The sequence below is a fragment of the Pseudorasbora parva genome, chromosome 9 (assembly GCF_024679245.1).
Source record: "Pseudorasbora parva isolate DD20220531a chromosome 9, ASM2467924v1, whole genome shotgun sequence".
In the NCBI taxonomy this organism is placed as follows: Eukaryota; Metazoa; Chordata; class Actinopteri; order Cypriniformes; family Gobionidae; genus Pseudorasbora; species Pseudorasbora parva.
The window spans coordinates 13,206,886-13,224,412 of record NC_090180.1 but is presented as its reverse complement, the minus strand read 5'-3'; the positions used below and the strand labels follow the sequence as shown (position 1 = coordinate 13,224,412).

At 37.6% G+C, this 17,527-nt stretch overlaps 1 protein-coding gene across 1 annotated transcript in view; it reads left to right on the top strand.

Moving 5' to 3' along the window:
* Positions 1-17,527, top strand: part of atr (ATR serine/threonine kinase) — a 33,712-nt gene that overhangs the window by 9,234 nt on the left and 6,951 nt on the right. The window contains exons 15-33 of the mRNA XM_067453988.1: positions 72-266; positions 1,051-1,236; positions 1,418-1,513; positions 4,530-4,660; positions 4,937-5,080; positions 6,955-7,048; positions 7,156-7,281; positions 7,573-7,779; positions 7,910-8,023; positions 8,610-8,725; positions 8,820-8,940; positions 9,026-9,163; positions 9,281-9,494; positions 10,036-10,208; positions 10,990-11,154; positions 12,596-12,687; positions 12,792-12,883; positions 12,965-13,142; positions 13,231-13,419. Of these exons, the coding sequence (XP_067310089.1) occupies positions 72-266; positions 1,051-1,236; positions 1,418-1,513; positions 4,530-4,660; positions 4,937-5,080; positions 6,955-7,048; positions 7,156-7,281; positions 7,573-7,779; positions 7,910-8,023; positions 8,610-8,725; positions 8,820-8,940; positions 9,026-9,163; positions 9,281-9,494; positions 10,036-10,208; positions 10,990-11,154; positions 12,596-12,687; positions 12,792-12,883; positions 12,965-13,142; positions 13,231-13,419 (2,771 nt within the window). The remainder of the gene's footprint in view (positions 1-71; positions 267-1,050; positions 1,237-1,417; positions 1,514-4,529; positions 4,661-4,936; positions 5,081-6,954; positions 7,049-7,155; positions 7,282-7,572; positions 7,780-7,909; positions 8,024-8,609; positions 8,726-8,819; positions 8,941-9,025; positions 9,164-9,280; positions 9,495-10,035; positions 10,209-10,989; positions 11,155-12,595; positions 12,688-12,791; positions 12,884-12,964; positions 13,143-13,230; positions 13,420-17,527) is intronic.

The window sequence follows — 17,527 nt, the reverse complement described above, 5'->3', positions numbered from 1 at the left end:
GGAATGATGGATTGCTTTGAACACTACTGATTTCACTGAAAAAAATTGATTTACTCTCTCTTTGTTGACAGCGGACACTACAGGTGCTTCTTCCCTTTTTGGCTGCCAAGGCCAGTCCTACTGCTTCTGCTCTGATCCGCACAATTGCCAAGCAACTGAATGTCAACCGCAGGGAAATGCTCATCAATAACTTCAAATACATATTCTCCCATCTTGTGTGTTCCTGTACCAAGGAGGAGCTGGAGAGAGCCTTCCACTACCTTAAGGTGTGATTTTCAGATTCAGTGTTGCCAACTATTTTCCAAGGAAAGTAGCAAAAGCCTCAAGCCCAAAAAGTCGCTAAGTGTCGCTAGATGACGTGTTTTCTCTCCTTATCTGTGCTCACATACTGTATTTTAAAATAATATAATAGAGCTGACCGATAAATATGCTCTCATTTCCTGTATTTTTTTGTCATACAATAGAACGCATATGATATAGTGAATGACAAAATGTTTATATGTGTAAAATAAGCACGAGAATAATGGAAATCCTAACAGGTCAAACTAATTTCTTTAAATATAAAACAGAGGAAGCAGGTAAGTGATAAATCTGTGGGAAACACTGTGTGCTCATGTGTAGCTTGTTCATTCACGTTGGCAGCTGCTGTGTGCGTTCACATGCATGCGCTGCTGCTCCTCTCAGCCATTTATTGAACAGGGTAGACGCAGAGAGAGGTGTGACGGCAGGGAGAGCAAAACCTCGCGCTCGCAGGACAGTACTGGTGACATTTTTAAATTAGCTGACATTTGTCCAAAAAGTTGCTAGATTTGTTGCTAGTCGCTTTTTTGAAGAAAGAAAAAAAGTGACTAAATGGGTTTGAAAGTCACTAAATATAGCAACAAAGACAAAGAAAAAACGACAAAGGAAAAAAAAGTATTTATTTATTTAATAACTTGTTATTATTTAATAACAAAAATGTATCATCTTATTTTTCATATTTATGTGTTTTTATTTTCTTATTAACTTTTATTTGACATGTATCTTTTTTCTTTTCTTTTTTTTGCACAGAATGAGACAGAAATTGAATTGGGCAGTCTACTGAGACAGGATTTCCAGGGTCTTCATAATGAGCTGCTCCTGCGTCTAGGAGAACACTACCAGCAGGTCTTTAATGGACTTGCTATTTTAGCTTCTTTCGCCTCCAGTGACGACCCATACCAGGGCCCAAAAGAAATCACCACCTCAGGACGCATGGTACACCTGCTCTAATAATAATATTCATCAGTCTAAGGCCCACGGTTGTTATGCACATCTTTCATATACAGATTCATATGTCTTTGTTGTAAACAATTGGATGCATTTGAGTTTGTTGTCAACTTTCTATTATAGTCATTGTTCTGTAAATAACGCTAACTGTCACTGTATGTCTGTGTAGGCTGATTATCTGCAGCCCAAGCTCCTTGGCATCCTGGCTTTCTTCAACATGCAGCTGCTGAGCTCTAGCGCTGGAGAGAAGGAGAAAAAGAAAATGGTAGATGTTCAATACATTTTGACAAACTTTAAGGTTGTTTTGTCTAGATTTAATGCTAAATTTAGAATTTCAGTAACGAAATGCAGCAGTAACAAAACGTGATAAATCAACCAATCAAAATAAAATTAAAGGGGTTATGAATTAAGAAATACATTTTTGACATATAAGATATAAAAATATCCTGCAGGTTTCAGAACTCAAACCTTCCTTGTTAGTACAAAAACAGCTTTTATTGAAAGAAAGCTCCCAAAATGTTCGGATTTTGTCTGGATGAGATCATAGTGTGGCAAAAGACCGCCTCTGAAGAACAAGATCAACACCTACTTCTACATAATTTGCTCTTTGGCCCCGCCCACCAGTTCCTGTAATTGTGTCATGTAGTAGTAAATATGAAAGAGACTCAGACACAGGATTACTCGAGCAACAAAAACGATGGCTCTGAGCATTGAAAGGAGACTAAAATTAAGAGATGATGCCGTACAGACTATATTGGATATGCAAACAAAATAGCCTATTACTTCTAAATTAGTTTTTTTTTTTAAAGTAAAAATCTTGCTAACTTTATAAGTGGACCACACAGTAAAGGGCTCATTAACTGAATTTTTTAGATGTACAAAAATTCAGTTCATGAGCCCTTTAATGTTTAATATACTGTTATGTGGAGTATGATTTTAGGCCAATGAGATTTCATTGTTAAAGGGATATCATGTTTTGTTCTTCATTGCTTATTGTGGCTGGTTAGGTCAAAAAGGATAGTTCAAAAATTAAAATAATTTTATTATTTGATGATTACTGGATGATGCGACGACAGCCATAGTGTGCCAAAACACCCACCACAACAGCTTATTGGTGGAGAGGAGAAAGAGTGATGAAACCAAACATGTATGTGTATATATATATATATATATATATATATATATACACACACACAATACTGTGTTTGACCCCCTTTCACCTTCAGAACTGCCTTAATTCTACGTGGCATTGATTCAACAAAGTGCTGAAAGCATTCTTTAGAAATGTCGGCCAATATTGATAGGATAGCATCTTGCAGTTGATATAGATTTGTGGGATGCACATCAAGGGGACTAAGCTCCCGTTCCACCACATCCCAAAGATGCTCTATTGGGTTGAGATCTGGTGAATGTGGGGGCCCTTTTAATACAGTGAACTCATTGTCATGTTCAAGAAACCAATTTGAAATAATTCGAGCTTTGTGACTTGGTGCATTATCCTGCTAGAAGTAGCCATCAGAGGATGGGTACATGGTGATCGTAAAGGGATGGACATGATATATATAGTGAGGAAAATAAGTATTTCAACACCCTGCTATTTTGCAAGTTCTCCCACTTGGAAATTATGGAGGGGTCTGAAATTGTCATTGTAGGTGCATGTCCACTGTGAGAGACATATTCGAAATTAAACAAAATCCAGAAATAGCAATATATGATTTTTTTAACTACTTATTTGTATGATACAGCTGCAAATAAGAATGTGAACACCGTCTATCAGCTAGAATTCTGACTCATAAAGACCTGTTAGTCTGCCTTTAAAATGTCCATCTCCACTCCATTTATTATCCTAAATTAAATTCACCTGTTTGAGGTCGTTAGCTGCATAAAGACACCTGTCCACCCCATACTATCAATAAGAATCCAACTATTAACATGGCCAAGACCAAAGAGCTGTCCAAAGAAATTAGAGACAAAATCTCCTCCACAACACCTCCACAAGGCTGGAAAGGGCTACAGGGAAATTGCCAAGCAGCTTGGTGAAAAAAGGTCCACTGTTGGAGCAATCATTACAAAATGGAAGAAGCTAAACATGACTGTCAATCTCCCTCGGATTGGGGCTCCATGCAAGATCTCACCTCGTGGGGTCTTATTGATCCTAAGAAAGGTGAGAAATCAGCCCGGAACTACATGGGAGGAGCTGATTAATGACCTGAAAAGAGCTGGGACCACCGTTTTCAAGGTTACTGTTGGTAATACACTAAGACATCATGGTATGAAATCATGCATGGCACGGAAGGTCCCCCTGCTTAAACCAGCACATATCTAGGGCCGTCTTAAGTTTGCCAATGACCATTTAGATGATCCAGAGGAGTCATGGGAGAAAGTCATGTGGTCAGATGAGACCAAAATAGAACTTTTTGGTCATAATTCAACTAAACGTGTTTGGAGGAAGAAGAATGATGAGTACCATCCCAAGAACACCATCCTGTGACTGCTGTGAAGCATGGGGGTGGTAGCATCATGCTTTGGTGGTGTTTTTCATCCTCAAGGAGAGGATGACCGGGGCCATGTAGGCTGGGTCTTCCAACATGACAATGACCCTCACAGCCAGGATAACCAAGGAGTGGCTCTGTAAGAAGCATATCAAGGTTCTGGCGTGTCCTAGCCAGTCTCCGGACCTAAACCCAATAGAGAATCTTTGGAGGGAGCTCAAACTCTTGAACTTTTCTCAGCGACAGGCCAGAAACCTGACTGATCTAGAGAAGATCTTTGTGGAGGAGTTGGCAAAAATCCTTCCTGCAGTGTGTGAAAACCTGGTGAAAAACTACAGGAAACTTTTGACCTCTGTAATTGCAAACAAAGACTACTGTACCAAATATAAATTTTCTGTGCTGTAATATAAATATATATATATTTATAATATATAGGGATTATTAAAGCGAATAATAAATTATTTCGGTCACTATAGAGGTCTTCTATTGTGCAAATGTTATGTACTATTTTGTTTTTCATCAGACATAATCACTAGGAACTGCCAGGTGAAAGGATTCTTTCAAAAAATCTAATTTTATGTTCTCTGAGAAAAATAATGTTCACTTAATTTCTTTATGTGACAACACTGAAGAAATGGCTTTTATTACTTTAATCACTTTGTCATGTCACAAGACAAGTGAAGACTACCAGAAACTAAGTCTATGAATGTTGCAGGAGCTATTGGGAAAACGAGATGGCAAGATAGTTACCCATTATGTCAGTATATTTATGACCCTTTTTCCTCTCAGGCTTTGAACAGTTTAGTGGCCCTGATGAAGCTGATGGGTCCAAAGCACATCAGCTCAGTCCGAGTGAAAATGATGACCACACTCCGAACTGGCCTGAGGTACAAGGATGACTTCCCAGAGCTCTGCTGCAGGTGTGTTTCTCTTTTGGATTGAGTGAGTGCATTGAAGAGAGTGTGCATCAGAAATTCCATCTGCGTGAGAGCACTGCTGAAATGAATCAGATGTTCTTTAATTAATGTGCAGTGAGCTCAGCAGGACACCTGCTTTGCATTTTTTATTTTAAGGTTTAAGCTCAACACGAACCATCTGTATCTAATATGCAATCAGTTCAGAGGATGAAATCTTAATTGCACTGCTCAGAAAATAACAAGGAATATGGGCTTTTTTGTTATCTTGCTGGTTTACAGGACGTGGGATTGTTTCGTACGCTGTCTTGACCCATCTTATCTGGGTCCACTTCTGAGTCACGTAATCGTTGCTCTCTTACCTCTCATCTCCATCCAGCCTAAAGAGACAGCAGTGATCATGCACTACCTCATAGTGGAGAACAGGTGTGTGTTTTTCCTGCTTTCTTTTGTTTTGTCATAGGCTAGATTTGGGTTTGTTTCTCTAAATGTTTTTGATGATTTATTGATAATTATTTATAGATTAAAAAGTAATGTTGATTATTAATGTGTTAACAACATACATATTAAAGGTAAAGTCCTTAAAGGGGTAGTAGTTCAGCGCTGGGAAGATGAATCTGTATTTAAACTGAGTCATTAACAGTGTTGGGGACGTTAGTTTAATAAAGTAATTAGTTATAGTTACTCACTACTTGTTCCAAAAAGTTAGTTACTGAATTACTCTATAATAAAAGTAACTTGTTACCAGGGAAAGTAACTATTAGTGTTACTGTAAAAAAAAAAAAAAAGTTGCTATAAATCATAGAATTTTGATTCTTTTTAACCAGTTTTCACAAGTCAATTGAAATGAGTAGATCAGATAAGTGTTTGTACATAACTTTCAATATTTATTGCTAGTGTTGGTCAAGTTACGTGTTACAATTTTTTTTTAAATGTTCAAATATGTAAAATAACTTGGATGCCCCCAATATTAAATGTTAAATAAATGAAATGGACTTAATAGAATAAATAATTATGATAAAACATTGTACACTAATCTACACTATTTTAATGTTGCTGTGGGACGATGTGAGAGACACCTATCAAATTCAATACATTATTGTAAATATCAGTAATATAGTGTAACAATAAAACAAAATAGATTATTTAGAACTGTAATATTTATTGCACAGACCCCAACTGGCCATCAAATAAATCTAAAAATAAATAATGCTCCTTAAGAAAAGTCTACCAAAAGTAGAAAAAAATAATAATACAAATTATATTAGCTTAACTTACATAGACTACTCTTTGTAGTGGACATTACAATTCTAAAACTGTCACACAACTTCACTACTGGTAGACATACTGTAGCCTGCTTGAAGTATTTCCTTCCTCAAAAAAGTAAATAGTTTAACAAGAATTGCTCTCAAGTCTTGTTTGTATGGCGAGCTTACCCACTCTCTCGCTGGTATTTTCGCAATGATTGCTCGGAAAGAATCCGACTCAACTGCCGACAACGGCAGCATGTCCTCAACTATATATCTAGATATTATTTTGTTAAATTCTGTATAGGTGATTAGAGTTTGTGGTGGAGAAAAACCTAGTTTTGGTGAATAAAGTTGTAGTTTTTGATATTTTTGCACCAAAATTTATTTTCGATGCTTCACAAGATTCTAATCAACCAACTGATGTCTCATATGGACTACTTTGATGATGTTTTTATTAGCTTTCTGGACATGGACACTACAGTGTGCATAGACTGCATATGCTCTGGGACTAAAATATAAAATATCTTAAATTGTGTTCCGAAGATGAACGGAGGTCTTACGGGTGTGGAACGACATTAGGCTGAGTCATTAATGACAGAAATTTCATTTTTGGGTGAACTAACCCTTTAAATCTCTAAGATAGCTGAACTAATTTCAACTTGTCAAGTTAATTTACTCACATTTTCTGGAAACACAAAAGTTATCTATACAAAGTTTTACTAAGCTTTATCAACTTTACAATGTTGAAGTACTTGCATTTTTTAAGGCAATCTGTTTCCCCAGGTTTTCTGAGTAAATTCAACTTGCAATTTACAAATCTCCCCTCCTCCTTGATTGGTTGGACATACAGATAGATATTTCCACCCCAAACTCGCGCTATTGGCCAATTTTGTTTCGTCGTTATAGTTTTTATCTGCTTACATTGCATGATAGTGAAAAAAAACCCACTAAAACATTATTCTCAAATATTATTTTTATGTATTTGTATTTAGTTTTAGTTTTTTGGGGAGGGGAGATAAAATAATTTTCCTCACGATATTTTCATCTCAGGGAGGAAGTTCAAGACTTTCTTCATGAAATCTACTTCCTTCCGGACCATCCAGAACTGAAAAACATTCACAAGGTCCTTCAAGATTACCGTAAGGTACAACCTAAAGTATAAATAACAGTGTAAAAGTTTAAAATTTGAATTTCAATAAAATGTAATTATTTCAATAATGATGGCCGGGATGCACTATGTTTTAACAACAGCAAACCTCAAAGAGCACCGACATGCAGACAGCACTGCAGCTCTCCATGCGAGCGATCCAGCATGAGAATGTGGATGTACGAATCCATGCGCTCACCAGCCTAAAGGAGATGATTTACAAGAACCAGGTCAGACTCACTCTCAGTAAATTAGAGAGCATTTCCAGCTTGGATGCAAATGCCAAACATCTTATTACCTGTAACCATGTCAGGATAGTAACAAGTTAATCTAAATGTTTTGTGCAAGTATATGAATCTCAGACTATACTTCAATAATTATTAACTATATACATTATTATACAAATGCAACAAAGTATGTAAATACATGTAAGCATATTATTACAGACCAGGCTTCAATTGCAATATGTGACAGGGGCCTGAAAAGTTAAAGACTGATCTACATATATTTTTGTTCTACAGAATGCTCTATTAAAACATGTCTTGGACAGTGAGATGGTAGAGCCAGTAATCTCACAGTTAGTGACAGTGTTGCTCCGGGGCTGCCAGGATGTCAACCCTGAAGTCAGGCTTTTGTGTGGGGAATGCCTGGGGGAGTTAGGAGCCATTGATCCTGGTCGCCTTGACTTTTCGCCTGCTGACACTCAGGGATCAGGCTCAACATTTGTGGTAAGGGATTTTTCTGTATGTATCAAGAGGAATCTTGAAGAGGTTAGCCCATTGTGTAGCTTGTACATTTTATGTATTCCGAGTGTTATGCACGTAAAGAAAAATAAAGAAAGTGTCTTTATGCTTTTAGAGTGGGATCGATGATCCAAATTTTGCCTATGAACTACTGACAGAGCTGACCAGAGCCTTTCTGGCCTATGCAGATGATGTGAGAGCTCAAGATGCTGCGGCGTACGGCATGCAGGTATGTGTTGGGCCAAAGATATTGTCCCTGATAACTTTGATGTTGTGAATATGTATAAACAAAACCATATGGTGATAATCACAGCACCAAATACTTAACTCTTTAAGACTTTATATATTTTTAAACATTTGTTTACACTTAAACATTTTAATATTTTAATCTGGACTGAAAATTATTTGATTCCTTATTATTCTTTGTAGTTCTTTTGTACTTTAATATGTTTCAAACATTAGTATACTTTATAAAAAAAAAAATTGTGTATTTCATTTTTTCCTAATTAAATGTTCAGATTTTTTTTCTCCATGAGACAAAGGGAGATAAACCTGTTAGTTGAACAACACTTACGTTTTGTACCTTAATTCAATACTGTGATAATACTTAAGCAAGGAGATTTTTGGTCAGGTTTTGCAAATTAGCTTAAAATGGTAAAAAGAAACAAGAAAACGCTAATTATTTTTGTCATTGACGATAACCTATTAAACTTCCACACTATTTTGGATGATTACCAGTATAGTACTGATATATTGCGTATCCCTAGTAGAAACATTCAAGTTAAATAGTTCAACTCTGTAAACTTCTGTTTCAGGAGCTGCTATCATTATTTGAATGTCGGGAGGGAAGGACTGATTCACCAGGTCGCCGTCTATGGAGAAGATTCCCAGAGCAGGTTCAGGAAATCCTGGAGCCACATCTCAATACTAGGTTGGACATGATCATTTTGCATGACTTATTGCCAGCAGCTTTTTATAACCTGTATCCAGTGGGCATACAACTGACTTGATTTTATCATCTGAAGGTATAAGAGCTCTCAGAAGTTGGTGAACTGGTCGAAGTTGAAAAAGCCAATATATCTCAGCAGTCGTGGAAGCAAATTTTCTGACTGGTCTGCAACCTGGGCAGGATACCTTATAAGTAAAGTAAGTTTACATCCAATAATTGTTTTCTTGATCTATCAAAAGACCTCAAGAGGCTAATTTTGCTTTATCCTTTGATGTGTTTCAGGTTAGGCATGAGCTTGCTGGCAAAGTGTTCAACTGCTGTAGTTTCATTATAAAGCATGATTACAAAGTGACCATCTACCTGCTGCCCCACATCTTGGTCTATGTGCTGATTGGATGCACTCAGGAGGAGCAGCGAGAGGTACAAATTCAAGCTCTGTAGAAAAGGACACGCAATTATTTGTTTTGTTTTTTTTAAAGGAAACTGTCAATTACAAGTGAAAAGGCTCTAAATAGAGTTTATGTTTATGTCCTGTAGGTGAATGAAGAGATCATGGCGGTTCTGAAGGAGGGTGATCCGCGGTTATTGCGACTGCAGGATAACGCCTCCAGTCTGAGCCAGCTCAGCACACAAACTGTCTTCTCCATGCTGGACCATCTCACTCAATGGTCCCGCCACAAACTACAGAGCCTGTGTACCAACAAGAGGCCAGGAAAACATGCCAGAGAGCAGCCACAGCCGCAGACAACAGGTGACTTACAAAACATAGTTCTGTATTCAGTTTATAAAAGCTGATGGTATTTTTTTATTAATATCTTGACATTATTAGGGATGATAATAGGCCATTTGTATTTTTGTTCTTTTTTATTTTAATTTATAAATTCTAATCACACATACATTTTTAAGACCGCATCAAGCACCTCAAAAGTACACACTACTTATATGACATATTTACATATTTCAAGGTTTGGGAAGAAGTGTCTTATGCTCACAAATGCACTATAAAGCAAGGTTTTGAAATATTATTACAATTTTAATAAAATTACAATTTTATTTTAATATATTCAGCATCATTACTCCCGTCTTCAGTGTCACATGATCCTTCAGAAATCATTCTAATATGCTTATTTGCTGCTCAATAAACATTTCTTATTATTATCAATGTTGAAACCCGTGCTGCTCAATATGTTTTGTAGAAACTGTGATGCATTCTATTAAGGATTCTTTGATTTGAATCCTATGCAGTAATGTAAGTAATGAAAGTATTTCTGACTCTTTCTTTATCCTCTTAGGCCCAGAGAGTAGTGAGTATCAAAGCATAGTAGCCTTCCTCAACAGCATTCCTCAGGATGTGCTGGCCAAGGCATCCTTTCGCTCCAGAGCCTACACACGTGCTGTCATGCACTTTGAGTCCTTCATCCGTGAGAAGAAGCAGAACATTCAGGACCATCTTTCATTCTTACAGGTCTTGCCAGTCTACAGATTTTACAGTTTTTATGGTTGCTGGTTATGGCCACTTGCTAATGGCTAATAGTGATATTGAGTCAAAATTGCATTATTATGCAAGAAGAAAACTGATTAATGGAGCCAGTCAGATTTTTTTTAGTATTAAGTAAAAACAGTAATTTAATTGGAAATAAGTTTTACAATTAACTTTATTCCTGTGATGGAAAAGCTGAATCTCCAGCATAATTTACTTAGGCTTTAGTGGCCTTCAGAAATCATTCTAATATGATGATTTGCTGCTCATGAAACATTTCTTATTTTTATCAATGATGAAAACAGTTGCTCTTAAGATTTCTGTGAAAACTGACACTTTGATGAATAGATAGCTCAAAAGAACAGCATTTATTTGAAATAGTTTAATGGATCTTTGCCAAATAAAATGTATTTCGGGTTTTTTTTTAATCTTACTGACTCAAAACGTTTAAACTGTCTGTACAGTATGGAAATTCCAAAAAATATGACAAATATGACCTCAATTTGACAAATACTTGACAAAAATGCTGCAACTGATCAATCAGAAACATGCATTTCAGAGAGGCATGCAATGAAACGCAGTTCTTTAAAACTAAATTACAACAGCACAATTAGCATGCACACTATGCTCAGCCCAATAATTACTTATACATGTTGGGTTTAGAAAATATTAAGAGACAGTTGAAGAGTTTCATGCACATTCATCTTATTATTGCTTGTCTATAAATCAGATCAGCTCTCAAGCTTTGTTATAACTTGTCTTCTAGACTATGTATGCAGCCATGCATGAGCCAGATGGTGTGAGGGGTGTTAATGATCTGAGGAAAGAGGAGCCGTCATTAAGAGAGCAGATCCTGGAGCACGAGAGCATTGGACTTCTGCGTGAATCCACTGCTTGCTACGACAGAGCCATACAACTCGAGCCAGACCAGGTCAGCACCAAGAATACTTTTATTCTTATAAATACCTGGCAAATGTAGAGATGTGTGTGCTTTGGGAGGGCTTGATTTTTATTTCATTTTTTTTTTTACATTTTGCAGAATATTTAGAAATTTAGGGTAAATGTAATAATGATTTAATTATGCAAGTATTCATATGTATACTTTAAAACTGTGTGTGTGTATATATATATATATATATAAAATACAAAGGTTTTGGGACGTCTGCCTTTACATTAACATGAAGATACATTATGAAGATGCACATAATGACATCCCATTCTTAAGCCATAGGATAGCTATGAATTTTTGCCCATTCTTCTAGAAGCGCATTTGTCAGGTCAGGCACTTATGTTGGATGGCCTGGCTCACCATCTCTGCTTTAATTAATCCCAAAGTTGTTCTGTCGGGTTGAGTTGCAGGCCAATCAAGGTCCTCTACACCAAATTCGCTCATCCATGTCTTTATGGACCTTGCTTTGTGCACTGGTGCCCAGTCATGTTGGAAAAGGAAGGGGCCATCCCCAAACTGTTCCCACAAAGTTGGGAGCATTAAATTGTCCAAAATATCTTGACATGCATTAAGAGTTCCTTTCACTGGAACTAAGAGGTCAAGACCAACCCCTTAAAACAACCCCACACCATAATCCACCCTCCTCCAAACTTTACACTTGCCACAATGCTGTCAGGCAACCGCCAAATCCAGACTCGTCTATTGGCTTGCCAGACAGAGAAGCGTGATTGGTCACTCCAAAGAACACATTTCCAGTGGGTGCATGCTTTACACCACTGCATCTGATGCTTTGCATTACACTTGATGATGTAAGGCTTGGATGCAGGTGCTCAGCCATATGAACCCATTCTGTGAAGCTCTCTATGCACTGTCCTTGAGCTAACGCCACACAAAAGTTTGGAGGTCTGTAGCTGTTAAATCTGCAGAAAGTTGGCGACTTCTGCGCACTGTGCGCCTTAGCATGCGCTGACCCCGCTCTGTGATTTTACATCTACCACTTTGTAGCTGAGTTGATGTTTTTCCCAATTGCTTCTACTTTGTTATAATACCACTAACAGTTGACCATGGAATATTTAGTAGTTAGGAAATTTCATGAATTAAATGACCTTATTGCACAGGTGGCAACCTATCACGGTACCATGCTTGAATTCTCTGAGCTCCTGAAAGCAACCCAGTCTTTCATAAATGTTTGTAGAAGCACTCTGCACGCCTAGGTGCTTGATTTTATACACCTGTGGCCATGGAAGTGATTGCAACAACATTTATATATATATAATACACAAAAACAAAATATTGTGCCAGAACTAATAAAAACTAAATATTGAATAATGTGTATTAAATAAAGGGCTTTTTCTTTACTTTCTTATTTTTAGTATTTTGGTAACTGATATTTTCCTTCTTACATTCTTACCTTTGCGTGCAGCTCGTCCATTATCATGGGGTTATGAACTCTATGTTGGGCCTTGGTCAACTCTCCACAGTAATTACCCAGGTCAATGGAGTTCTAGCAAGCAGGTAGGCATATTGATTTAAACTCACTCCTCTGGGTGATTCAATGAAACTGTGGTTCACTCAACCCCAGGTTTTGTGTTTTTAAAGAATGTTTTTCCTTTACAAAGGCCACGATGGAAGTCAGATCTGAATGCTTACCGGGTTGAGGCAGCATGGAAACTGTCAAAGTGGGACTTAGTTGAAGATTATCTTGCCTCTGGTAAAGGATTTTTATATTTCTAGAAACATAGATGTTTGTCAGATTGAAAAAGCATTGCATTTTATTATTTCTGTTTGATAGATTGTAGGTCCAGCACATGGGGTGTCAGACTTGGCCAAATGTTGCTGTCTGCCAAGAAGCAAGATTCAGAGGCATTGTATGAAAAGCTTAAAATATCCAGGAAAGAGCAGGTTGTCCCTTTATCAGCTGCCAGTTTTGAGTGTGGCACCTATCAGAGAGGATATGAGTACATAGTCAGGTATGATTGACCGTTTCAGAAAAATAAAAATGGTTACATTTAAAATACGGTGTTCAAATGCATTTTTTACTAAGCTGTTTTGTCTTAGGCTGCACATGCTGTGTGAGTTGGAACATGCCTTCAGTGAACTGCAGAAAGAAAGCAAAGAAGCTAGAGGATCCAAGAAGCCTGAGCCCCAACTCAACTGGGACGCCCGCCTACTCATGACCCAAAACTCATTCAGAGCCAAGGAACCCATCCTGGCTCTGCGGAGAGCTCTTCTCAGTCTCAGCAAGGGGTACGAGCACATATTACTTCTGTTCAGTAGACTATTTAAGACCAAAATATTTCACTTCAATTTCAGAAAGCCAAGTAATGAGCTTATTTCTGAATATGCTTTCAAAGATGCTTGGCTGTGTTTATTTTTTGTGTTTCAGGCAAAGGGAAAGTTCACCCAACAATAAAAATAATAAAATATAGCTGCAAGCAGCGATTGCGGGGCCAAGCCCAAGATGCGGCAGTAGCGCAATGCAGAGCCAGAAGGGAAAAAAATGGCAGAAATAGAATGTACTTGAGTAACAGATAGGTTCAGAAGTATAGTTTGGATGAACTAAAAATGAGCAGAAGTTCAGATGAACAAAATTAACAAACACGCACTTATTTCTAATCCAAGAGGAAGAAAGATAAGTACAACACTTACTCTGATAATAAAGGAATCGAAATAACACATTGCACAACATTTTATAAAATTTCCCACCACGGGATTCGAACCCTATATCTCTGGGTCCGGAGTCTGTCGCTTATCCTGTTGCGCCACTGGGGAGGCACTCTTTTACAAACCTGCAGAGGTCTGCTAACCAATTAGCATGCTAAGCTAACTAGCATAAAGACAAAAACACAGGCAAGGTCAACTTCAGAGACTGATTTCTCAGAAACGGTAGCGAATATCAAAAATCCGTTCAGTCATTTCTGTGCGGCTCGGTCTGAAGATCATCTGAGCCAATTTTGGACAGAATTGGACAGATTTTGAAGGAGGAGTAGTGAAAAAAACTGTTTTTCATTAGTTTCAATATGGTGTACAGTCACATGTTTGGAAAATGACAAATGAGACATTGGCGGAATCTGCATAAACCAGGAAACAAAATGACATAAATTACATCAAATTTGGACAAAGGTTTCAAAAGTTATAAATGTTTTAGCAAAAAATCTTATATCTCTGGAACACTAGGTGGCGCTATTCTGAAACTTCTCAGGTACGTTTGGGACATGCTATCGGTCAAGCATACGAGATTTTGTGCAGATATGTCCAATATTTCAAAAGATATAGCAGTTTATGACAAAATTCAAAATGGCGGTCACATGGTTCATCCAATCCTGACATATCTGGTATCGCCAGATTCGGCATGACACGGGGAATCCAAAGACACCAGGATTATGATTTTCTGACAATGCGTTCAGAAGTTATGGGCAAAAATAGCCTTTTTTCATATCTCAAGACCCCTAGGTGTCGCTGTTCCCAACTTTGGCATGGACCCTCAGATCATGGGTCTGATGAAGCATACCAATTTTCATTTCGATTGATCAAAGTTTGGCCGAGATACAGCCTCAGAACCAAATTTGGGTCGACTTTGTTAAGTTCATAACATCATAACTTTTGAACAAAGATGAATAAAAAAAATCTGTTTTGTCATTTCTATTTGGATCAGTCCAAAGATCATTTCATTCAAATTTGAACAAAATTGGACAAACTTTGAAGGAGGAGTAGAGGAAAAACTAAATACTGTACTTTTCAAAATGGCCGTTACTGTAATGGGCGGAGCCTTAATGTAAGACTTAGACTGCGGGCAACATAATGAGAGGATTCTATTGTACTAAGTTTCATTTTCCTACTACAAAGGGTTCAAAAGTTATAAGAGTTTCAATGTTGTATTTTTGAACTGGTGGTGGCGCTATGGAGTTGGTTGTAGATACTCCAAATTTGGTCCAATTATTTTTAATGAGCATCTTTACAAGTGTGCTAATTTTCATCATTTTCCTACTTATGGTTCATAGGGCTGCCATAGGAACCCAGTGGGGAGGAAGAATAATAATAATAATAATAATAATAATAAGAATATAGCTGCAAGCAGCGATTGCGGGGCCAAGCCAAAGATGCGGCAGTAGCGCAATGCAGAACCAGAAGGAAAAAAAATGGCAGAAATAGAATGTACTTGAGTAATAGATAGGTTCAGAAGTATAGTTAGGATGAACTAAAAATTAACAGAAGTTCAGATGAACAAAATTATTAAAAACGCACTTATTTCTAATCCAAGAGGAAGAAAGATAAGTACAACACTTACTCTGATAATAAAGGAATCGAAATAACACATTGCACAACATTTTATAAAATTGCCCTCCACGGGATTCGAACCCTATATCTCTGGGTCCGGAGTCTGTCGCTTATCCTGTTGCGCCACTGGGGAGGCAGTCTTTTACAAACCTGCAGAGGTCTGCTAACCAATTAGCATGCTAAGCTAACTAGCATAAAGACAAAAACACAGACAAGGTCAACTTCAGAGACTGATTTCTCAGAAACGGTAGCGAATATCAAAAATCCGTTCAGTCATTTCTGTGCGGCTCGGTCTGAAGATCATCTGAGCCAATTTTGGACAGAATTGGACAGATTTTGAAGGAGGAGTAGCGAAAAAACTGTTTTCCATTAGTTTTAATATGGTGGACAGTCACATGTTTGGAAAATGACAAATGAGACATTGGCGGAATCTGCATAAACCAGGGAACAAAATGACATAAATTGCATCAAATTTGGACAAAGGTTTCAAAAGTTATAAATGTTTTAGCAAAAAATCTTATATCTCTGGAACACTAGGTGGCGCTATTCTGAAACTTCTCAGGTACGTTTGGGACATGCTATCGGTCAAGCATACGAGATTTTGTGCAGATATGTCCAATATTTCAAAAGATATAGCAGTTTATGACAAAATTAAAAATGGCGGTCACGTGGTTCATCCAATCCTGACATATCCGGTATCGCCAGATTCGGCATGACACGGGGAATCCAAAGACACCAGGATTATGATTTTCTGACAAAGCGTTCAGAAGTTATGGGCAAAAATAGCCTTTTTTCATATCTCATGACCCCTAGGTGGCGCTGTTCCCAACTTTGGCATGGACCCTCAGATCATGGGTCTGATGAAGCATACCAATTTTCATTTCGATTGATCAAAGTTTGGCCGAGATACAGCCTCTGAACCAAATTTGGGTCGACCTTGTTAAGTTCATAACATCATAACTTTTGAACAAAGATGAATAAAAAAAATCTGTTTTGTCATTTCTATTTGGATCAGTCCAAAGATCATATCATTCAAATTTGAACAAAATTGGACAAACTTTGAAGGAGGAGTAGAGGAAAAACTAAATACTGTACTTTTCAAAATGGCCGTTACTGTAATGGGCGGAGCCTTAATGTAAGACATAGACTGAGATCAACATAATGAGAGGATTCTATTGTACTAAGTTTCATTTTCCTACTACAAAGGGTTCAAAAGTTATAAGAGTTTCAATGTTGTATTTTTGAACTGGTGGTGGCGCTATGGAGTTGGTTGTAGATACTCCAAATTTGGTCCAATTATTTTTAATGAGCATCTTTACAAGTGTGCTAATTTTCATCATTTTCCTACTTATGGTTCATAGGGCTGCCATAGGAACCCAGTGGGGAGGAAGAATAATAATAATAATAATAACAAGAACTGCAAGCAGTTGTACGGGGCCAAGCCCCAGAAGGGGCTTTCGCCGAATGCAGAGCCACCTTTATAAGGCTGTCCCCCACGGGACTCGAACCCATAACCTCGGGGTGCGGCGTCCATCGCTCATCTCGTTGCGCCACCGGCCGGGCTTGTGTTCAAACACCTGCTGAAGTTCCATAGTTCTAAAGAGAGTCGACTCAAAATGAAGATTTTTTTCAAATAAATGGACAGCATTTAATGTTTAAAAAGTTCTGTTTAGATCAATCTCAGAATGACTCAATGTCTGGAACAGAAGCACATTTTGCAAATAACCAATTGGCATGCTAAACTAACTAGCATAAAAACACAAACACAGAAAGGGTCAACTTCAGTGACAAATATCTCAGGAACGGTAGCAAATATCAAAAATCCGTTCAGTCATTTCTGTGCGGCTCAGTCCGAAGATCATCTCAGCCAAGTTTGGACAAAATTTGACAAAATTTGAAAGAGGAGTAGCAAAAAAACTGTTTTTCACTTGTTTCAATATTGCGGACAATAACATTTTTGGAAAATGACAAATGAGACATCGTCGAAATCTGCATAAGCCAGGGAACAAGATGACATAAATGACACCAAATTTGGACAAAGTTTTCAAAAGTTATAAATGTTTTAGCAAAAATTCCT